We start from the raw sequence: 24,178 nt of genomic DNA, 5'->3' as shown, positions 1-24,178 counted from the left end.
TTTTAGTAGTTTTATACTGTTTTAAGAGGAAGGGGTAAATGTTTGCATTGTACAGGGAGGGAAGAAGGGAATATTGTTTCTCTATATAAGAGGAAAGCTTTAGTTCAGTTTTATTCTGGGGAGGGAACATTTGATTTATCAGAAAAGGAAGGGGGTGGGGAGGAAGGGATTAATTCAAGCTGTTTTTTTTTTTTTTGCTTTTAAGTTTTAGTTGTTCTTGTAATTTGATGTATCTTGTAATGATTTTGCCCTGAAGTTTTGTGTTTAGGACGCACCTTGTTTTTTATTCTTTTGAAAGTGTGCCACAATTCCAAACAATAATAATAATAATAATAATAATAATAATAATAATAATAATAATAAAATAATAATAATAATTATTATTATTATTATTATTATTATTATTAATATTATTATTATTATTAATCAGCTTGACATTGCGCTGTGCTTTATTTTGTTGAAATGAATCGATAAATAATTATTCAGTAGGCTAACATGATTTATTATGTTATAATATTAGGCATATATGGTGGTGAGGTGATACATGCAAATTTGCTGATGTGTTCACAGCCAAAAACACGGAAGATACTGTTACTACAAGGTGAAACCGATACTGTGACTTTTTACCTGAAGAAATTGAAAGCAAATCTGCAATAATGTAGGAAACAGTGCTAATCTGACCTGCACTTTAAATTATCCTCCTACAAAGCGAAGGTGGATGAAAGTGCAACCGCCACCAATATAGATGATAGGGCCTAAGACCGAGGACGGATCCAGAATTTTCCAAAGGAGTTGGGGGGGGGGGGTGGTGTGGGACGAAACATTTTCAGAATACTACATATAAAGAACAAAAAGTAGATTAACTTTGGTAATGGTACTGGTAATTATTTCTAGCTTATCATTTTCATTTTCATTGTTATAATCATCTTCATCATCATATTCAGATAGGTTTTAAGCTTATTTTTAATCAATCGATAAAGGTGAAGACGTACTTACAAACAGTGGTGGCGTCAGCAGGGGGGGGGGGTGACGGCAGGGTGGGTATATTCCCACCCGTCGGACAGGCCTAGACCCCCCTGTCGTCCGACGAACGACTGGTCGTCGGACCAAAAATTTAAAAAATAATAATTTTCCTTTCCAAATAACGCTATTTTGATTGCAACCCCAAATATTGTGGTCTAAAAGCATATTTAGGACCAAATTAAGCCATAAAAACTCTCCCAATGAACCCCAACAGGAATTTTTATCGGGCCATTCATGTAATGCAATTAAAATCTCAACATTAACGAAAATAGTATAGCTCTTCCGATCCTATAGTATATTATTTTCACACGGAGTACGAGGCTGAAGTTGACTAAAAAGCCCTTGGAACCTCTGCAATATCAGAGCTCCAATCCAACTGGCTCCTAACCAGTTGTCCATATTTTCGCAGCTCTACATTGACATTTTTGTCAAGCATTGACATTTTTCCCAGCAGAAGACACTAAAAGCTATAATAAATACCGGTATTAATTGTTCCCTGATATAACTCTGAAATTTCCCTATGTGCACAAAAGCTTAACATTATTATTTTCAATATTATAATGTTTTCTATGGTTTTCCGTTCTAATTTGACATATTGTACATTGTTTCTATATTTTACGTAAAGAGGTTCCCACCCTTGGGCCATGGTTCCCTCTTGACTTTATTGTCGAATTTGTAATAAATAAATAAATAAATAATATCAGCAATGCAGTGGTGGCGCCTAGATTTGCCCAACGGGAGGGAGGGGTGGTCCGAGGTCCTCGGCAGGGGAGGGGGCGGCGATGTCCTCGACGAAAAAAGGTGGGCGGTCGGACGTCCTTCAGAATCTATCGAAAGTGTTCCAAAAATATGAAAATTTAGGGGTTTCAAAAGCTTATTTAATCAGTTTTGGTGTCTCTTAACAGGCGGCATTACGGGGGAAAGGGGATTTTCCCCAGATATTTTTCTTGCCCACCCAGTTTCCACCTTCATCTCCTTCCCAATTTTGCCGAAAAAATTAACATTGTAAGATTGGCCACTAAAATGAATTGCTCCCATCGGTCTGTCTGTCATTTCATGACCACTGGCCACTTAAAAACAATGTAGGCCTATTTAACTTTTCACATTTGTAATAAATATACTGAGCATTTAAATAAAAATAACAAGCACATGGATAGAAATGTTACCCATTAATGTGTGTTGTGATAAATTATAATTCTATCTCCGGTCTGCTATGCAAAAACATATTTCCTCCATAGATTTTTTCCTTACACCGACCGTTGCCACCGATGACTCGTTACGCCACTGGGAATTATCTGCTCTTTATCCTGGATCGAGTAGACAGTAATCAATGCCTATGTAGTCAATTTGATGATTGTATGCTCTATTGTGTTGAAATGGATCAATAAATACGGTAATTATTCAGTAGGCCTAAGTACACATGAGCCCCAGTTATGTTATTGCTATACGGTTGGAATGGCATTTTTAATGTGCTGCTAGCGTAGTGTTCACACAGCCGTAAACTCGGAAGTACCTACAAGTTGAAACTAACAACATACTGTACTGGAAATTTGTACCTGATGAAATTGAAAGCAAATCTGCAAGAATGTATACTGCTTCCATTACGATTTTACTGATCTGTTATGGTTATCAAGCTTCTTCAATGGAAGAAACACCGCTAATTCTCTCTGGTCCATTCAGTGTAACAATAAAGGAAGGAAACAGTGCTAAGCTGACCTGCACTTTAAATTATCATCCTACAAATCTAATATATACAAGGTGGATGAAAAATGCAACTGCCATCAATATTGATGATAAGCACTTCACTGAGAAATATTATGTTCAGACAAGAAAATTCACTCTCGATATTGAACCAGTGAAACGCTCAGACAAAGGATACTATCAGTGTTACATAGAGACAGAAGCAAAGAACAAAACTTCAGAAAAAGCTTGGTTGACAGTCAATGAAACAACAGGGGAGCCATATCCTATTTGTGAAATATCAAAGCCTATATACAACTTGTGTGAAACGGTACATGTGACCTGTTTGACGGAGAAAAAGTCACCTCCTGACACCTTGACATTTTTTGCAAATGTAACAACAGCTTTAAACATGAGAAGCAGGTATCCCTTTTTAAAGAGTATTTCTCAGGATTCGACTTCACAGTATTCTTCAAAACCGATTAATACAATGTATCAGTGTAGTAATGAAACACACCGATGGATAACTTCAGAATTCAAAGCGGATAAAACACTTAACAATTCACAAATAACATGTAAAATGTCGAATGACTATTCAGACAGTCGTCGGTGCAACGAAAACCTAAAGATACTTCCAGAAGGTACGGTAGACTACAATAGTAGGAAACATTTTCAAATTCATTCAGTAGCACGAGTTTTTATTTAGTCGATAAGCTGAAGGAAGGGTGCTGTCAAGGCCCCGGTTTAATTGGACAAAGTTCTGGTAATGTAGGAATCTGAGAGACTTCCAAGTGGCATAACGATATGGGCCGGGGGCAATATGACTTTCTGAGAGTGCTGGTCATTTGGGTCCCGGTCACCAATTCCATTGTGGGATTTTAGATGTGCTCGTTTTTTTTTTTATTATTATGTTTGCCATTGCATTAAATGTTTTTAACGATAAAATAAATTATATGATATGAGGGAGAATCCATGAATGTTTAATATAGAGTCCAGGGAGAGACTGTCACTGATAAAGGGTCAATAGCGCCTCAGTTGAGGCTGAGGTAACAAAAATTCATGATTACGCTGAGAGCAGCTTAGCTCAGTCGGCTAATAAATCTGGTGGTAGCCACTGTGTGTGCGCTGAACCGTGAAGATCTCTGGTTCCCGGTTCAATTCCCCTGTGTTTCAGCTAGAGGGCTGAAATACAAGTTACAATCTTCCGGATTAAACCATGACATCTTATCATGGTTTAATTGTACAGTAATTAATTCGCCCATTAACTTGTCACTGAACTTATATTTTGTGGTCCAATCAACTAATTGTATTGATAACTTGATTCTGATTGGTTTATTATTCTTTATTTAAAAACGATCCATTGTGCACTCGTCATGGCATCTGTCTCTTATACACATCTGACTTGAACAGATATTGTCCACTTGCCTCACCGTGGTTGGTGGCCTCTAGATGGCCAGAAATGGCACTCTCAAATTTAAATTTGAATATATTTTCTGTTTTCTAATTTTGAAAAAAATAAGAGGGTGGGGCCCCTGCCGCCTGGAAAATTCCCCCTGTCCCCGCTTCCCCCACCCTTGGCGGCTGGTTTTATTCAACTGCATTTCGCTCGCGGGTGTCTACTGTAGATTATTTTACCAATTTTTTTCCCTTAACAGGCTTTTAGATGCTTCAACGCAGCAGTTTGGCGATGTGGCACAATAAACTGTTGGATATTAACTCATTGAATATTTTGAAAATTAACAATGTCCCCCTGATTAGACTTTTTCGGACTTTCAGTATGTTACTTTGTGTGTATTTCTGGAACAGATTCCACAAAAATTATTTTGTTGCGATCGGTTTTGGGTCAATTCACAGATTGACTGGACTATACCGTATCTGAGAGTGCCATTTCCGAACGCAGAGGTGCCTATTCATAAAATTAAAGACTCCCTATTGTTCCCCCTCCCCGCCAGAACATTTCTGGATCCGCCTCTGCTGGTGTTGGCTAGCATTTCTACTACTGTATTCTGTTTTACATTTTTTGATGTTTTTCGTGTGTTGAATTGAAGACGATGATGAGAAAATCTCACAAAAACTCTGCTTCAAAAACAACTGAGTTGTTAGATCATCTATTTCAAATACAGTACTCATCGACTTGTGCACCCAATACCATATTCCCCCAGCAGAGAATCCTGAAAATATCCAACCTTATTAATTTTAACGAAGGTATTTTCATGTTCTTGGTTAAAACTGCGAAGATATCGTCACTTCTTATAGACACCCTTCCTTTCTACTGATAGACCACTCGTATTCAACAAGCTTTCTCTTTCCATCTCCCTTCTCTACAGATTAACTCTGTTCGGAAAAATATTTTGTTAAATGGTCCTAAATATTGGCTTGATCTTCCAAATCAAATTAAAGCTGTAAATGTAAACTGAATTGTCTGCTAGAAAAATATCGTTTTTATGTTAATGTTTGAAGTGCTGTGTAAATGTTTAAGCAGAAGGTACCAGATGTAGTAAAGCTTACAGGGCTCTCAAATTCATGTTAGAATTTGTAAATGAATGATGTATTTCATGTATGTCTTTGATTAATACAAATGAATAAAGATTGATTGATTGAACCTGTTGTGCTCATGTTGGTTCTCTATACCTGTTTTGGTGAAAATCGTATAACTGTATTTTAATGTACATTTTTATTATTATTTAAATGATTTGATATTTATTTGTGATACATCTATTTCTTTATGACTGTTTTGTGATTTGATGTTTGTCTATATTCAGCAAAATTGTCATGCCAAATCCACCACCCCAAATGTGATCAATGGTATGCAGCTGAGGCTGAATATCTTCTCCAGTATTCCTATTATGAATGGGATTAGGTTTGACCATTGGAGCGGTCCATGGTTCTAACTTGTTCCCAAAGAGCAAAGATCTTATAACAAGATAGCGTTCTCCATGGTTTGTGTGTAACAAATAGAAGCATCCAATTCATGCAGAAAACAATAGAAAGTAATTGTAATTGAGAGAGTGCGTCCTAGTTGTTACTATGGCGGTTGTTCCAGAATTTGCATGGAGATCATAGATGTCAATTCCAAAAGTAATTGAAATTGCAAGAGGGCGTCCTACACTGCATTATTACAGAATTTGCACCCAGAAATCACGGAGAACGGTATCTTCTTGTTTTAGGATCTCTGCCAAAAAGTTATGGCCATGAGTTGCAAAATAATAAATAATCTAATTTAATAGTTTAATATACATCAAACTTTAATCTCTCAGTTTTTTTTGTGATAACTTTTATCATCATCAGTGTAATCATATTTTTTCTGTCAATGGATATAAGCAGAACCCCGGACAAGATATTTAAAAAATACATATATCGCTCATACAGTATATTTTTTCAAATAATTAAATCGACAAGAAATTGACTTATAGGACTACAGTGCATTCACAAACCAGCACAGGCCTACACTTATTTAGCTTTGTCATCAGAAGTTATTAACATATTTAATCCTTTAAAATGAGTTATTATTTTTTCAGTGGTATTTTTTTTTAAATTATTTTATTTTTTATTATTAAGTGGTCATTAAATTCATACCACATCAGCAATAGTTTTTTTTTCATGGCTACAATAAACTCTACTCCCTAAGCCTCAGATTCAAGAATTTTGAAAATCGCTACTGCTGTTGGATGAAAATAAAAAAGGCACTTAACACATAAGTCGGTTTCAGCTAATGGAAGTAGAAGATTCTTATATTTTTACCAGTAGAGAATTTCAAGATAAAATAATATTACCTTTCTTCCGACAGTGGATTAATTAAACGTCATTATTACCTCCAATGGCCATTGCTAATCCACACACAAACAGCTTATTTAACCACTAACTCATGAGAAACTATGTCTCATTTGTAATTACGTAGCAACTCAAGGGGTCATAGGAGAAGCGTTCTCATCACGGACCTGTTTCAACCGATTCTCCCACCAAAATGTATGGATTCAATGAAAAGCAGCAGCTGTTAGTAAACAGCATTAAACAACATACAGCACTCAATCTACCTGTACATGAATCATTCTCTTAAGCTGGCCACTCACTGAAGCGTACGACGGTCCTACGACCGTTGTCCTGACGACCCAAACTCTATCTGCGAGTGCTAGATGACCCAATGCCGTTTGCTGATTGTCGGTGGCAGTTTGAACAAATTGTCATTAAAAACGATCCATTGTGCACTCGTCATGGCATTGCGTTCTACATTGAATCGTGTGGGCCACAAAGCTGCACACAAAGCTGCACACAGATAGCTTATTCAGCTTTTGTCTGATTAGTAATAGGAATGATGTGTTTGCCTGACATATAGGGCAAACACATTAAAGGCAATTAATAATTCTAATCGACTTGTAATTCCTGATCATCGAAATAACACTGTCTGATTAGTAACCATTTAGCAGTCATGAACTTGTTAGCTAATAGCTGTAAACAAGTTACAGCAAACCACTCTACATGGATCATCCTCTATCTTGGCAGGTGAAGACCATAAAGCCATGGAAGCCCACCAACGTTACCAGTCATCTTGTTCAACAATCCCACTGTGTTTCTTATTGTTTATTATCTTCATACCAGTTCTCCACAGTTACTGATGATCACCTTTGTAGTAGGTTTACCTGATGGAGTTCCCACCTTCTCGATTGCCTTCACTACACTCATTCCTTCAATTACCTCACCAAAAACTACATGTTTTCCATCTAACCTAAACATAGATAATAATAACAATAATTAAATAATAACATACAATGAGAGAACATGCTACTTTAACAGCTAATGAAGGTACCATGAAGGTACCAAAAGAAAATAAAGCCAATGACTTTGAAAACCTGTTTTCTATTAAAAAAAAAAAAATTATTTAGACCAGTTATTATTTTAGAAATTTAAAAAAAAGTTAAAACCTAAAAACAAATTATATTAAATAAATCATTACATTATAATCAAAAGCTGAAGACACTCAAACATTAGTAAAATTTACCATACATCATGATTATTACATTGAACAACTACTTGTATGACTCCAGCGAAAGGGAATCTCGGATGACAACTAATTGATAATCTGGAGTGACGGTTGTTGATGATTAATTTCAAATGTTTTCTTACCATTCCGTTTTTTCCGTCGTCAAAAAGAACTGAGATCCATTGGTGCCAGGTCCAGAGTTTGCCATCGATAACAAGCCTGGTTTTGTGTGTTTCAGGACAAAGTTCTCATCATTAAATTTCTTCCCATATATGGACTTTCCTCCGGTTCCATTGTGATTGGTGAAATCACCCCCTTGGCACATCTGAAAGAAATGCTTGCTAAGGAAATATGACTATTTGAAGCATGATTCATTGAATGGTGAGACTTTATGTGGTATTCATGTAAAGGTTTAATTATAAAAGGTGTTATCAAGGATACAAATTTTGGGATGATGCGGTGAAATATGCTTCCTTTGTAACCATATCCTTTTTCATGGGTGCACAAACAACGAAAATTTTCTGAAAAGGATTAAAACATGGTTGTTGGTATAAAGCAAAATACAAAAAGAAAATACTTATTAATGAGATGAGAAGAGATGTCTCTAGGATTTGCCTGATGGGAAGTCCCCTGTCTGTAACGGGGGGGGGGGGGGAAATATCCTTGATGAGAGTGTACATGGGCATGGTCGGGTGTTGCTCAAAACCTCTTGAAAGTGGTCAAAGTTGCGAATCCCCAAAAACTAAGACTACAGTATTTAGAGGGAGCTCTCCCTGATAGGGGAGTCAGGGAGCATATAGCATGAGACTCCTTCACAGCCCAGCAAGTACAGCCAAGAATGGTCAGTGTGAGTTTGGCATCATGACAACAAGTTTAAGAAAGCATCAAAATTACTTTCAAGTGATAAACATCATTCAATGAACTGCTTTCTGATAGAGCATAATATCTGATCCTGCTTAGCCTACCTGCAGTCATTGGGACCACGTCACTTCTCAGTAGAATTGTGATTCTGCCAATCTCCTTCTTTCCACATTTTATGTCGAAGTAAACCTGAGGATTGACCTTAGACCTCTTAGCTCCAGACCCTATTGCCTACAAAGGGGCACATATAAATATAATAATATTGAACATCATTCACTTTTGCAAAGTCAAGAAGAGGGAAAGAGAAAGGCTATGTTCTCACACAGCAGCTAATGGTTAGCAGGATCCGAATCCTGCTAACCGTTAGCTGCCATGCGTCCATGCAAGAAAATCCTGATCCGGATACCAACAATATGATCGAATCACTGGCCAACAAGAAACTGGAAATTGTAAACGCGTACGTGTGATTGGTTGATGATAGAAACGTCCTTAACTTGCTAACCGATAGCGCTTGCTAACTGTTAGCGTATCCGGATACCGCTAACAGTTAGCGCTAACTAATTGGGCATTCTCACACAGGTGCTAATGGTTAGCGCTAACAGTTAGCTCCCGATTCGGATACTAGGGCTCTCGTGAGAACCAGGCTATTGAATGGATCAACAATTTAAAGCCCTGTCCAGACTATCAGACTGTATTTGACAAAACCATCACATCATGACCATATGTATGCATACTGTATATGCACATCATGCCTATATATGGTATTTGATATTGTGGACAGAGCTTTAGGATAGGAGAATCATGAGGGAAAGAATGGTTGGCAAAACATGAATCGCACTGTGGTAGTCAATACAATATGCACTATAAATAATACATAGTACAATCACTACATTGTTGTATATTCCCCAATACATTAAAATAAATAGAAAAAAAACCAAAAAAAAAAACATTAAGATCTTTACATAACCTTGGTCCCCAGTTCAATTCCATCCACTACTTACTATACAGTGCACCCTCCAATTCAAGACAACTTTTTCAAAGTAAATAACAATTTTCCATCTGTTTACACTGAGCTAACCCTCTACTAGCTGAGACAGACCACCCTAAATTTACAGGTTCCAAAGGTGTTCCCAAATTGGAGGGCTAACTCTATTAGGTTTTGCCTGAAAGGTGAAATACAAGTTCAATGGCGCTCTATCTATCAGATGAGAGACGGTCCAATATGAGTCATGTGCATGATAAGGAACACAGTACACTCTTTGGAAAAGAGTAGAGGATTATGACCCAGTATACTGCCCCATTCTCAACTGGAATGACCCCACTGGAAATAACAATTTTGTGGGTTATATATTTCATACCAAAATATACACAATAACGAAAATAAAATTCTACCTCGTCTGCATCTTGAGCTGGTCTCTTGGTTCCACCACCTGTACTCTCATCACCTGTCTCATCGGTTTCCTCCTGTTTCTTTAATGTCTCACCTGCATGCTTCTTCAGCCAATTATCATCGGACCAAACTGAAAAAAAACCCAAAATTGATTCTGCTGTAAAAAGTCTTTGATCTTTGTATATGGTGTGTAAAGTCCAATTTTCAAAGAAAACCATTTTGAAATTAAATCTAATTCAAAACTTTTGTATGAATTTTGTATATATTTTGCCTGGATATTTCACACACATTAGATATAATTTTAATTTTTTTGAATATAGCAATTACACTTTTAACTGTAATTGATATTAACAGTCCATTTTAAGGGATAGCACAAAAGCTTATTCAAAATATGAAAAACATGTTTAGCTTCCACCACAAGTTTGATGTGGAAATATTCAAGTAAAATCAAAATCAATGAATGGTGTATGTTGAGCTTCCTAACTTAGGTTCAAACCTTTCATATTCAGATGTGTCCTTCAGTAAGACATATTATCTTTGCTCAATAACTTGGGAGTACATTCTTAAATACTGTAGGTGGTGGGTATTCTAACATTCAATTGAAGTTTTCACGAAGGTTTTCATCCATGGTGCTTGTTTACAATACATTCAAAATAGTGTTGTACACTGACATAGTTGACTGCACCTTTTATTGCTTTAACAATCATGTTTACATACAAGGCAATTATTTTTTGAAAAGAATATTACCCAGAAGGCCATATACTATGGAATTATTGAAGCAGAGATCAATGTACAATTCATTTTGTATTTTGCTGCTGTAGGGTTCACAAACGGAAACTACAGAATTTGTTGTTCACAAGGTAAAGGAAACTATTGTAGACAATATTTCTCTTACAGATAGAGCATCAGTTTAGATAGATTACTACTACAACAATGTGTACCATTACAAGTACCATACTTTGTTTTACATTTCTTGTTGGTTCAACCAATGGTGAATCTCTAATTGCAAAAGGCCCATCAGATGAGACAATAACTGAAGGAAAGAGCATTACATTTCTGTGCACTCTCAGTGATCAACCTGACGAGATGATCTGGATTAAAGACGGACAGCAAGTACCAGATGATGATCATCATCATTACAATGTGGACAAATCTGAGTTTGATATAAAATTTAAACTTCATATAATGCAAGTGATTCGCACAGACCGTGGATATTATCAATGCAAAATAATAACAGATGGACAGCCTCCAGAACTTTCAAAAAAGGCTTTGTTGACAGTGAATGAAATAACAGGGGAGCCATATCCTATTTGCGAAACATCAAAGCCTATATATGATGAGTGTGAAATGGTACATATGACCTGTACCACAGAAAATAAGTCACCACTTGACAAATTGGAGTTTTCTAAAACTTTATATAAAACTCTAGAAACGATCACTACATGCCAGTGCATTAATGGAACACACCAATGGGCTACCTTAGAATTCCTGGCGGAAGTTGAAGTTAACAATTCAGAAATAGTCTGCATAATGTCTAATAACTTCTCTACAGAAAAACCTAATTGCAACATGAAATTGCACATCAAGTCAGTGGAGCCCACATCTAAACCAGATGATAGTGAGCGTGATTGTCCAAATAAATTCACAACAGCTCATGTTATTGTTCCTCCAATATTAACAACAATAATGTTTCTTATTTTGATTGGTGTAAATGAAGCCAAACATGAAAGTATATTGACTCCTCTTTTCAAATGTATTTTTGAATGGTGGAGGCAGCCAAACCCTTAGCCGACAATTCACAATTGACTTTTTTGATGAACTTCATTCGATGACAACTTGACCAATGCCACCAGTTACAGGAGACAGTGAGCATAGTTGCCAAATTCCATCCAAAAAAACTTTATTTCAGTGTTTTTACACCAGTTCATAATAAAAATGTTTATTAGCTTTTAAATTATTGCCAATATAAAAGAGTATCATGAATCCTCTGCTGAGAAGGATAACAGTCAATTCGGTACCATTTAAAAAATATAAATCAATAGCAATGGAAGTAGACAAGCATTTTTTTCCCATAAATATATCAAGTATTTTGTAGAATATTGCATTGAAAGCTAAATTAATTCAGCAGGTAACTAAAGCACTATGTATGATGTATTGCAACATTCCAACATTGCAAGGGATTAATTCCAAAACGTGGATGATACTTCGTAAACCAAATGGACGAGGTTGAGTGAGCACTTTACTATTTAAGGCGAAAGTGCCTGTTGATTAATGGAATTTTAAAAAGTTTAAAGTTTCGGATAGAAACCAAAATTTGGACCACATTTCCGATGCGCTGAATACCAGTGTCCCTAATCTTACACACTGAATTGAATTTCAAATCAGTTTGGTAGGTCTTCCGATCAGAATATTCGGATTTGGTGTGAATGAGGCTTCATACTGAAAACAAGGATCTTATTGCAAGTGGACTTTTTGTTAATAATAACCTTAATAACCAACAAATGTGACATTGATATATAAATGTTGGCAATATATCAAGAATTATTGTTAAATGAATGAGATAAATTACCAGAAGTGAAGTTTACAAATGAAAGAGAGAAAGTAAATCGAAAAACTGTTCTTTAGTTGGGCGACTGTTAAAAACAAGCTGCTCAATCATTCACAAATATATTGAATGTTGTATAGTACCATGCACCTACTTTTATGTATAGTGTTCTGTGGCAATATACGACTATTAATTATTTGTATTGTCTGATTTCATTTACTCTAAGGGCTTATTTACTGTTTTTATTTATAATAATCTGGACCTCTCTTACTTAAACTTACCCATTTGTTACACCAACCAAATATCTAAGAATTGTCTTAAATTAAAAAAATAACAACATAACAATATGAGATTTTACATAATTTTTATTTCTTAAGGTCTTTTTAAAAAATTTTTAAAACTTGAAATACCAACCACTGTTTCACCTACACTTTTATTTTTTTATATATGATTATTTAAAAAAATATGTACAAATGAATGAAAATGACATTGAAAAAGAAGAATGAATAAAAGTGGGCTTCCCCCACGAAAGAGAGAGAAAAAGAATTGTTGTTCAGTTGTGAAAAAAATCAGTTGTGTAACAGCATAATGGATCAAATAGTTACTGCATATGTCACCAAAATCTTGGATAGTGGGTACTTACAATAACAAACATCTGCAGATGTTACAACATCCGAGCATTTTGGAATGCCTACAAAAACTTGCCTGAACACTGAAATCATTGGTTAAAAATTTCCCACATGGATAAAATAGACAAGCGGTACTTGGTAAAGACAACTTGATTTCTTGAGCACTTCAAATAAGGTAATCATTCGTAGAAGTCTCATGAAGATAAGCCTATCTAAGTGAACATAAAAAGGTCGGGGACCAGGACATACCTTCGACTTTAAATTGACAAAGATAGAAAAATGTTAAATACAGACACAATGTATACATAGGCCTATTCTTATTCTTTATTGCCAGAAACAATACAAAAACAAACACATACAGTCAACTCAAGGAGTAGGCAGGAACCAAAAGTGAACTAAATCACTGTAACAAAAGTTGAAATTCCATACTCCCTAAGTAATAATATATAACAATAAATATATAAATTTATAGATATTAATAAACTCTTACAGTCTAGAGTCCAGTTGGAATACGTAACTATGTGTTGAAATGATATATTTATATATACACATTCTACATTATGCGCAAGTATGTTATTTAGTAAAATAATTAAATTTAACGTAAATATGAAAGAAGCATATGGAAGAGTAGGAAAGAAACACGGAGTGGCTTAAATTTGTATACCAAATGTGTTATATAATAATGATAATAGCTCACTATTACATAAATTTATGAGATTGTAATAAATTTTGGATACTATTCATCAGAGGTCAAGGTGTCAAGCCTATACGTTTTGTAATCTACATCGAATCCAGAATGATTCACCTTTATTAAGCGGACAATTTTTGGGTCCTGAAAGTGTCCCCTCAATAGGGGTTCTACTGTAGTAAAAGTACAAATAATATTTATTGTAGAGAGATTTAGTGAATGTATGTACATAGATGCTAAACTGGCTTTATGATAAAAACTGTAGGTTTATGATCAAGACCACAGTTTTTTGGATCAGATCTTAGCATACATAATATAAAATTAATTAACTCAGTGTAGAAATATTCTAAATACTGTGTCTATTGGAATACTTTAAATTACAGCACAGGTTGGCAAAGTGCGGCCAGAGAGTGTTTTTTGCGGCCTGCGAAAATGAATTAAAAACCATATATCTGTGCGGCCCACCAAACAACTTTGGAAAAAAACACTTTGTTTTTTATAGCCAGACATCGATCATCTGTAAAAAGTAATATCAAAACTGAAAATAAAGTGGTATAAAAGCAGTGCATGAAAGTTTTAGGAAGCACACTGGAAACATCAAAGTTTGGATTGCTATAGTCAGGATCAGTGTTGGTTTGAGTCCCATGGCAGATGTCTCCATAGTGCGAACAGGTGACTGTCGCTGTTTGCTGGACTGCCAGATATCGCAATAGCCCAATTCCAAGCATGATTAGGCAATGGAATGTGTGTGTATGTACGATGTATGTCTGTGTATACCTGTGTGTATGTATCATGTATATGTACATACATGCATGCATATATACATACACATACATGTATGTGTGTGTGTATATGGCTGAGGTGGGTGTGGACTCACAAAATCTCGCTGCACCTTTAAAAACAGATCTGCACCCTTGATTGAAGCATCCAATGTACACTGCCATGGTTGACTGCACGTTTATTTTTTTAACAAACTGTTAAATTGCATTTGAATAATCAATTATATTTGAAAAGAATATTATCCAGTAGGCCACATACTATGAAGTTGTAGGTAAGCAGAGATTAATGTTTTATTGATTCATTTTGTATTTTGCTGCTGTAGGGTTCACAAACAGAAACTACAGAAGTTAAAGCAAAATATTATAAACAATATTTCTCTTGCAGATACATTATCAGTGTAGAAAGGTAAATACTACAACAACAATGTGCACTGTAGTAAGTACCATACTCATACTTTATTCAACATTTCTTGTTGGTTCAACCAATGGTGAACCACTAATTGTGAAAGGCCCATCAAATGAGACTGTAAATGAAGGAAAGAACATTAAATTTCTGTGCACTTTCAGTGGTCAACCTGACGAGATGATCTGGATTAAAGACGAACAGCAAATACCAGATGATGATCATCATTACAATGTGGATAAATCTGAGCCTAATAAATTTAAACTTCATATAATACAAGTGAATCGCACAGACAAAGGATATTATCAATGCAAAATAACAACAAATGGACAGCCTCCAGAACTTTCAGAAAAGGCTTTGTTGACAGTGAATGAAATAACAGGGGAGCCATATCCTATTTGTGAAACATCAATGTCTATATATGATGAGTGTGATATGGTACGTATGACCTGTACCACAGAGAATAAGTCACCACTTGACAAATTGGAGTTTTCTGAAACCTTAGAAAGGAACACTACATGCCAGTGCATTAATGGAACACACCAATGGGCTACCATAGAATTCCTGGCGGATGACGATGAAATTGACAATAGACAGATAGCCTGCATAATGTCTAATAACTTTTCAAAATCACGTCACTGCAGTAAGACATTGCATACCATGACCAAGTCAACGCCGATTCCCACTACAAAGAGCCTATATTCTTCACCCTCAACAATAGCCAATAGTGAATGTAGTAAGTGTGAGTGCCCAAATACCTACTTCATAACAACTCTTTTCTGTATTTTACTTATAATCATATTAGTTACTTATATTTTAGTGAATTACCACTACAATAAAAATATATTGACTGATTATTCAAAACTAAACGTTAAAGGGAGGAACCATCCCATTCAGGAGCAGCATCAACTGGGGCCGACTGACTTGGCTGAAGTAGCTACCCCTTTTCCCTTATCAACTTGATCATTTTAAAAGCATTGTAAAAATAAAGCAACTTTGGTACCAAAAAATTGATCTCTTAATAGAGGAAGTCCCTCACCAGGTGTTGACTATATTTATAGTGTTAAAATATATATTTTTCCTCCCTTCATGGCAAAAAATATAGGGTGTTCAAGAATAATTAATATTTAAATTTAAAAAACGAATATAATTTTCCTATTATAAAAACTACCTATTGTTAACAAATATAATTCAACAACAAATAAAATCAACCAGTTACACAAAAGTTAAGTTATTATTGTTTCAATTCTGTAATTCTGTTGAATTTTGAGCAAATAAAGAATAAAATCAGCCATTTTGGCTATTTCTATTATCCTGCTACTTGTTATACACTTACACTTGCCTAAGTCGAATCCAAAATGGCATTGAAAAATTGTTCAACTTCATATAAAATCTGTCTTAAAAAATGGAAAACACAATAATTTGGCATGTAAAATAAGATTGACTTAAGAAATTATTTGAGTTAGGTTAAGTCAACTTAGTATAGAGCAAAAATCTGATTAACATTCCTTGTTACCTGACTTTAGTAGTTAAATAAGTAAGTAATTCATGGATCATTTTAGTATTTAAGACTCAGTTTTATAATAGGTAAATAGTATGTTTAATTGTCATTGACACCCAGTAAGTTTCTGGGAGATCCTGTGACTCGCATGATACTTGGAACCCCTGGAATATCTTGAGCTACAGGCAATGGGACAGACCTAGGTTCTGTACTATTTATATTACAGACCGTAATCTACACCTACTGTTACCTGCTTCCTGCTTAGTAAGATCATTGCTTACTAAACCATTTTATAACAAATAGTCTGATTGGTTAGAATGGTCTGACCAATGAAATTAATTTTTAGATGGAATTTATTATATCATGGAAGGCAAAAGGTTACACATTTAATTACGCAAGTAACTCAAGTTTATTGTATTACCGGTATGTATTCAAATGCATTGAATCTTAAAATTTAAAAAATAAAATTATAAAGCCAAGTCAATGCAATGATGAATTGTGTTTGGCTTCCTATAGTTCAAACCCTCCCAGTTGTATCAGTACATTTGGAATTTTGTAGCAACACATATTGTCAAAGTTGTTTTTCTTACGTATCAAATAATTAAATCCCAGTAAAAAGTGTGTGCTCATTGCATTTTAAAATGATGCTGTTAAATCAAATTATATACAGTCAATCAAATAATGAATTGCATTTGGCTTCCTATGGTTCAATCCCTCCAAGTGTCAGTACATTTGGAATAAACCGAATTAATCACTAAAGATGATGTCTTCACGATTTGGTTTAGTGGGTATAGAAACATTTGCCAGAGTCATGCTTATCCATTGAGTGGTGTATATTATTGTAAATCATCTAAAATGTAATGAATTTAGCGTAGAAAATGCTTTTTATAACAAGGTATATATTTTGAATGATTCCTAAATTCATGAGATTAAGCTTGATTTGATTTACATTTCCATACAGTTTTGAGAGGTCTCCTAGGGGGCCTAGGTCCATTTCTCGCAGGACTCGCCACATCCAGCGCTGACTAAGGCGAACCTTGTTGATTTAGCTTGAATACAGTCACCAAGTCATTTTGTTGCAATTTCTGTATGAAATATTTAAACTACTAAACGAACTTAAAAATTGCTGAATTTGTAGAATAAGATGTTTATTTTGACTACAATGACCAATGAATGAATGTTGTTTGAATGACTCTCTAGCCTAGGCCTGTGTTTATGCAACGAGGCTATGCTCACTGTGTCTAGAAAAATGTTCAAGCTTTCCATATGTTTCTTTCACTCCACTTCAAATGTAACGAGTCAAAATTTTAAGAATTTATTTAGTAACATCTACCAAGGTTTTCGATACGTTAATTTACATTAAAATGTATTATTTTCTGAGTTTAAAAACAGTCAACATTTATTCGAGGCTTACTATTGTGTAAAAAGCTGTCACCTTGTGGTGAATTTTGATGCTATACCCACTATACAATACCAGCTTTGGTGACTAATGTGGTCTATTTTGTAATAACAAATATTATCAAATTTGTTTTTCTTATGTATCAATCAGATGTGCAAACATATCTCAAATAGATTTGCATTTTGGTATTTACTTTAATGGAAAAACTATTCATTTTAGTTTTTTATTTTATTGTTCAGTCCAGATTATTGTAATTTGCTCTGCTCTGTGTCGATGGATCATATTAAGAGCCAGGGCTATTAGTGTATTATTATTACTTTTCATTTATCAATTATCACATATTGTTGTATAATTCATGTCAACATACCAGGTCTACTGGAACCTTCTTTGATTTTCATTGGTTTAGCCAAGTTTACTCTGACCGTCCTTCCAAACAATTCAGATTCATTCTGAAATAAAATCATTATTCATTCACTATACAGGATGCAAATAAAAAACAAACAATAAATAATTCATTACAGTATTTGGAGCACACAAAAACTGAAAATATATTTATTATATAAAAAAATATTTATATTTCAGTTTTAAAGATAATTATGTTTGCAGTAGATTTTTGTGCTTGATAAAAAAAAGCCTCGTTAATTTTCCTTAGCAAGAATCAATTGGTTGAACACACAATACCAAGAAAATGTTATTTAGATTCTGTTTTAAATATTGTTGGTAAAATGAGCAGGTACATATTAGTTTGACCACAAAAAAGTTCAACCTGAACATTTTTAAAAAGGAGTATTATTCAGTAATGAGAAAAAAATCCAAACTAAATCATTTCAAAATGTTACTTACCATGTTGTCAATTGCTGCAGCAGCATCCTGTGGAAAGCAAATGTAGATTTTTATTGAGTGAAAGTTTATTTATTATTTGTAACTACTGTACAGTACTGAGTTACAGTACTTAATGTGCGTGTTAAGAAAGCAACACCTACATGATCACTTGTTTACTGGATTATATTAAGTTTGTATTGAAATGTTCTGATAATGAACTCAGCCATTGAATTACAAAAAGAACAAATTTTATGCAGGATGTAAGTTAAGGTTACATACTAAGCATTCAACCTAATACATTATACTGTAAAAGTAATTCTATAGGAAATTGAATAAATCTTTGTTTTCTTTCGTGATATTTCATAGTTGTAGAACCTTGTTAATTCCTTTGCGCTATATAAGTCTCCATTACCTTATAAACATGTACATATCCTGATCAGCATTAAAAAATTTGAATGGTATCAATGTGTATGATATTTTGTTTACATTTTATATGCATCCATCAGCTTGCGACTGACAGTTGCTTCAAACAAACAACATGCTCCACATTTTTTATTAGGTGATACGCTGCTACAGCGTATCACCTATTGTTGTTCTTTAGATTTTTCTTCTTTATTTATTTCTTCTTTTTTATTCTTCCTCCCATTCTTAGTTTGCGGCTATTCTAAAAAATGGCACAGGTTCTATCCTTGTTATTTGGATAGCAGATAGATCTATATCTGAAGTTTTGCAGGTGACTTTTTGTGTGACGTCACAGTCATGTGATGTCATCTACGCGCCATTAGGTGAAATGTTATGATTGACCATAAATTCCTCACCAAGATGCATTTTTCAATGAAACTTGACACACAAGTATACTTCATATGAAGGGTCAACTTTTTGTACTCATTAATGTGTGCGTACGCGTCTTAGCGTACCCATACACTTGCATTGAAATTTCGAAATGCCCCCCCCCCCCATCATTTTTTTCTTAAAATCTTTGAATGTGAAATTCTATGATTAATCATAAATAGATCTCCGTCATAGGACGGCAGACTGGTTTATTACACTGACGCAAGTATACTTTATATCAAGGGTCAACTTCATGTGCCATTACCGTTTGTGTGCGCGCAACATGACGTGCGTGTACGTGTGTGTTTATTTTAAATTCTCAAGATCACTTTTTGACCAAATTAAAGCACGTTTCAGGCCATTTTGGGCATTTCAAAACTTTCTTGCTGAGGAAAACTATTAGATCCTGTGCATCACCTAAAATTTTTTGATGATGAATTTCAATCTAGTTAACTATATTTTCATTATAAAATTACATCTTAGCCACCAAGATACAGCTTCATATAGGTCTATATTACAGTCCCCTTTTAACCAATCAAAACAACCTACACAAACTGTCACTCAACCAGAGAAAAGTGATGGCTATTTTCATGTCAGATTATAAATTTTGCCAATTGTGTGAGTGATGACACGGACATCACACACATCTCTTCTACTGAGATATATTTTGAGAATCTTACTTCTGCAAACTCAAACTCCACAAATGCAAATCCCCTGTGCTTTTCTGTCTCGTAATCCATTGGGATCTGAATGTCAACCAAATCCCCAAATGGGATAAAAGCGGCATGCAGCACCTTCTCATCTACTTCCTCAGCTAGCCCACCTACAACAAACATTTTTTTCAGAATGAGCAACTTTGACAATATGAGTAGGCAAAAAAAATATATAAACTATAAAATTAAACTATATTTTCTGCATTGCAAAATAAACCCAAAAGTAAAAAACACTTTTTAAACATTGCTCCCTATAATTGATTTTTCTTTTCTAAATTGTCAATTAATAGTATTTCTGTATTTTAATCACAGCTCTGACTTTATTCTTGTATAACTAATTAATTAAAATATATTTTTAAATAAATTTGAAATTTTGTATACTGTATTTTTATATCTTTAATTATTTTTAATTAATATGTGTGCAATAGTAAAAATGTTAATTTAAATCTTTTTGTAAGTAAAATTGTAGGTGGAGGCTCACATCATTGCTGATGATAGTGGCCTTCCTTATATTGGTTGAATATTTTTCCTTCTAGCTAGGCAGCTAGGCCTAGCATAGATAGTGGAGGCTAGGCTTCAAGACAACTCAGCACTTAACAGACTCAGCCCTTGTCAACTCGGCCCTTAACCGACTTGGCCCATAGCAACAGCAAATGATATTTAAGATTATCAATTAATACATAAAGCAATAACAATGTAATGCATTAAATAAACAAAAACAAAAAAAAAAAATTAAGAAGACATGCCTACATTACTGCTTTTTAGTGTAATTTCTTTAATTTTTGTGTAATTTATGTAGCATAAAACATTAATACTATACATGAAAAATACAAATACGGTATATCATAAGAAAATGCATTACTACTTTTGTATGCTATAGCCTAGGCCCAACTGAAACAATCAACATACATACATGCCTTTAATAATGCTTATTTCGTGTAATTTTTTTTTATTTTTGTGAAATTTAATATTTAACGTTTCATAAAGATTCATTAACAAATTTATGTTTCTGTTTGTAAAATTGTTTTTCTCTTTTGTGGGAATCACCTATTAATTCAATACTTTTTTATTTAACACAAATACAAAAATTTGTACAAAATGACACTTGGGTTGTAGAAGCCCTTTTTACAATACATTATATAATTTTAACTTTTTTTGTAAGTAGTTAATGTACAATTAAAACAAGTTATAATAGCAGATACACAGATATACCATTTTCAAAAGAGCTTACAATTTCTCATTATTATTATTATTTTTTTCATTTTATGTTTTTGATCCTTTTGTTAACACATTATGTCATAATCATAATAATAAAATATTATTATACATCACATATAGCACATCATAAATCTTGGGAACCAGTCAATTCGAGCGGATGCCACTTCGAGCGAAGGCCAATTTGAGCGGATTCGAGTGAATTCGAGCGGATGCTAGTTTGAGCGGAAGAAGATCCACTTGTGCGAACAACAACCTGTGCGAGTTATATACGAATTACTTCAAAATTTCTTATTTTTGAGCTAAAAATTTGACATTTTCAAAGGGGAAGGGAGCACACAACAGTTCCAGAATAGATTAAGTGAGTAGCATATCTCAATTACAAATATAATTTGAGCTAAAAATTTGACATTTTCAAAGAGGAGGGGGGCACACAACAGTTCCAGAATAGATAAGTGAGTAGCATAACTCAATAACAACTATAATTTGCTTTTTTAAATACAGAACCTCAACCAGTGACGGATCTGGGGAAGGATCTGGGGAAGGGGGGGGGGGTGGTGAATAGGGTGGCCAGCCACCCCACTTTGTTTACCGTGAAAAAAATAATGGTCACTCGTCTTGTGTGTGTGCTTCTCGTGCACTCTAGTAAAACATACACTTTCTTCTTAGTTTTAAGCTGAAAAGTGCGCAATTCTATTATAGTTTTAACTTGTTAGCGGCCATCTTGGTAGTCGGAGTTGCCAAGACTGTAATTCAAACATGGAGTAATTACCAAAAAGTACTAAAAACCTTTCAGAACCTTAGTAATCAGAGCATTTTTTTGCATTTTAAACAAACAAATACAAGAATACGGCGACGATAAATTCGCCCTTGTTATAGTTCGCACTAAATGCATCCGCTCAAACTGACATCCGCTCGAATTGACTGGCATCCATAAATCTTTATACATATTTGTTTGCAAAATCTTATCTGTTTGTAAAATTTTATCAAACATATATTAGAACTTGAGACTTAAATTTTGTGAATCTGTGAACGATATTCTGAATAAAACATTAATACCTAAACAGTAAAATATATCAAAAGCAATAATATTATTGATTTAAAGATTTAAAATACCGTAACAAAAAACTAAAGCAGCATTGTAGGCGGAGTTGTGCATGGATGGGTCAAGATTGACAAGGGCCGAGTCAGCTGAGTTGTCAAGGGCCAGGGTGTATGGGCTGAGTTGGATAAGAAGGGCCAAGTTGGCAGTGGGCCGAGTAGGTATGGTCCGAGATGGCGAAGGGCTGAGCTGACCTGTTGTACCCGGCTAGGCCTAGTGTACTGTAGGGACTGTCTGACTGCTGACCTACTCTAGGCTAGGCCTCCTAATATTACTAATATTTACTTTTTAAGAATTAAGGTGTAGGTCTAGGCCTACTTGTAAAATTCATTACAAGAAGAGGCGAAGCCGCAAAGAGCGAGTATTAGATGGTCCAATCGTCTTACAAGACATGTGAGTAGGGGTACCGTAGTTCATTATTTCCGAAATGAATGAGTCCAATTGTCCAAAGACCAATCGCCGTCTCTTCACAAGACATCGTTCCCCTAACACTCACTGGGCCCGTCAATGTTGGCATATTGCTAGGCCTAAGCCTACAATAATACAATTATAAATTTATTCACTTTATAGCTAATTTTCAAGTATTAGTATTCAATCTAACAAATTATCAATTAATAAAATATAATATAGAAAATAATCTTACCAACGTAAATTATACGTTTATTGTTGGCGGCCATTTTGAAAATCTGCCATAAGGCAATTAAAGAGGGCGCCAGACAAAATTGCGCGCGATATGGAATGAGTTTCATTTTCTGTTTTTTCGCCAACACACAATATCATTAACGCCGGAATTACAGCAATTATAATAGATATACTGCTAGGTCAAAACTAAAAACAAATACAGTAATAATGAATTGTTTACATTGTATAATTCAATTAAAAATACTGTAGAGTTTATCTTAATATTAAAATGATAAATTCCTCTGCGAAGTGTTAACTATTTATTGGGAATACAATTTCTAAAACATATTCATTATTACTACCAAATTTCAGAATTTTTGTAGTAATACATATATTGCTTTTATAGAAAAAATAAATTACAATAAAGGATAAAACGTGAAAGTGAGAAATTAAAATAATACCAGCCGAATTAAAAACCTTAAGAGGTGGAAACGTCCGTCAAAAACTTCCCCATTTATATAATGGAAACTTGATAATTAATGTAATGTGGGCTGTGGGCTTGGTCATATTAGTGATAGATAGGGCAGGTTACAAAAAAAATATTAGTTTTTATCACTCGAGTTTTTCACAAAATTTGACGAGAGAGGGAGTTTTTTTTTTAAATATCTCGATATGGAGTATATATGGCCTATTTAAATAAAAGAAACATTTATTTACAACAAAGATGCACGTTTGCACAAGTACTGTACAGGTCTCCCTCAGATTAATGAGCACCTTCAATTAAATACGACTTTTATGTGGTCCCAAGTTAACCAATGTCTTTTATCTTTATTATTCTAGAGACCTGAGCAGCTGCAGTAATAACGAAATGCTCGTAAAATCTGAAGTTTTGTAACAGGTTTGATAAGGACATTCAGCATACCAAGCTGCTAAAAATGTTGATAGGTAAAAAGCAAAATATCGTGTCAAAATGTCCCAAATCTAAAACGAGGAAGGGA

At 34.4% G+C, this 24,178-nt stretch overlaps 2 protein-coding genes across 4 annotated transcripts; one reads left to right on the top strand and one right to left on the bottom strand.

The window, feature by feature from the left end:
• Positions 1-5,927: 5,927 nt before the first annotated feature.
• LOC117101952 (peptidyl-prolyl cis-trans isomerase E-like) lies at positions 5,928-23,246 on the bottom strand. 2 transcript variants are annotated; one of them, XM_033242080.1, is made up of 9 exons: positions 23,203-23,246; positions 20,210-20,352; positions 18,720-18,746; positions 18,244-18,325; positions 9,935-10,062; positions 8,647-8,773; positions 8,123-8,202; positions 7,825-8,006; positions 5,928-7,426 (listed from the first exon to the last, which is right to left on the bottom strand). In XM_033242080.1, exons 1-9 carry the CDS (start codon positions 23,234-23,236, stop codon positions 7,291-7,293), a joined length of 939 nt encoding a protein of 312 aa, XP_033097971.1. In that variant the 5' UTR covers positions 23,237-23,246; the 3' UTR covers positions 5,928-7,290. The 2 variants fall into 2 exon arrangements, with proteins under 2 accessions (XP_033097971.1, XP_033097972.1); XM_033242081.1 differs by lacking the exon at positions 23,203-23,246 and adding an exon at positions 22,845-22,962.
• LOC117101951 lies at positions 14,815-18,233 on the top strand. 2 transcript variants are annotated; one of them, XM_033242078.1, is made up of 2 exons: positions 14,815-14,845; positions 14,959-18,233. In XM_033242078.1, exon 2 carries the CDS (start codon positions 14,998-15,000, stop codon positions 15,937-15,939), a length of 942 nt encoding a protein of 313 aa, XP_033097969.1. In that variant the 5' UTR covers positions 14,815-14,845; positions 14,959-14,997; the 3' UTR covers positions 15,940-18,233. The 2 variants fall into 2 exon arrangements, with proteins under 2 accessions (XP_033097969.1, XP_033097970.1); XM_033242079.1 differs by lacking the exon at positions 14,815-14,845 and having other exon boundaries at positions 14,910-15,009; positions 15,141-18,233.
• Positions 23,247-24,178: the final 932 nt, after the last annotated feature.

This window comes from Anneissia japonica, unplaced genomic scaffold (genome assembly GCF_011630105.1).
Source record: "Anneissia japonica isolate Jap-2015-1 unplaced genomic scaffold, ASM1163010v1 scaffold997_len2565447_cov190, whole genome shotgun sequence".
Classification (NCBI taxonomy): Eukaryota; Metazoa; Echinodermata; class Crinoidea; order Comatulida; family Comatulidae; genus Anneissia; species Anneissia japonica.
The sequence above is the reverse complement of the archived record's forward strand: the minus strand, read 5'-3'. Positions and strand labels throughout refer to the sequence as shown.

Excerpts from the sequence above, each read along its gene's own strand:
- LOC117101951 (XM_033242078.1), top strand. The coding sequence starts at position 14,998 with ATGTGCACTGTAGTAAGTACCATACTCATACTTTATTCAACATTTCTT.
- LOC117101952 (XM_033242080.1), bottom strand. The coding sequence starts at position 23,236 with ATGGCCGCCAACAATAAACGTATAATTTACGTTG. Across the intron at positions 10,063-18,243 it reads AGAAGGTTCCAGTAGACCTG|TTTGGTCCGATGATAATTGG; the intron begins GTATGTTGACAT and ends GTTTTTTTTCAG. Across the intron at positions 8,007-8,122 it reads ACCGCATCATCCCAAAATTT|ATGTGCCAAGGGGGTGATTT; the intron begins GTATCCTTGATA and ends CATTTCTTTCAG.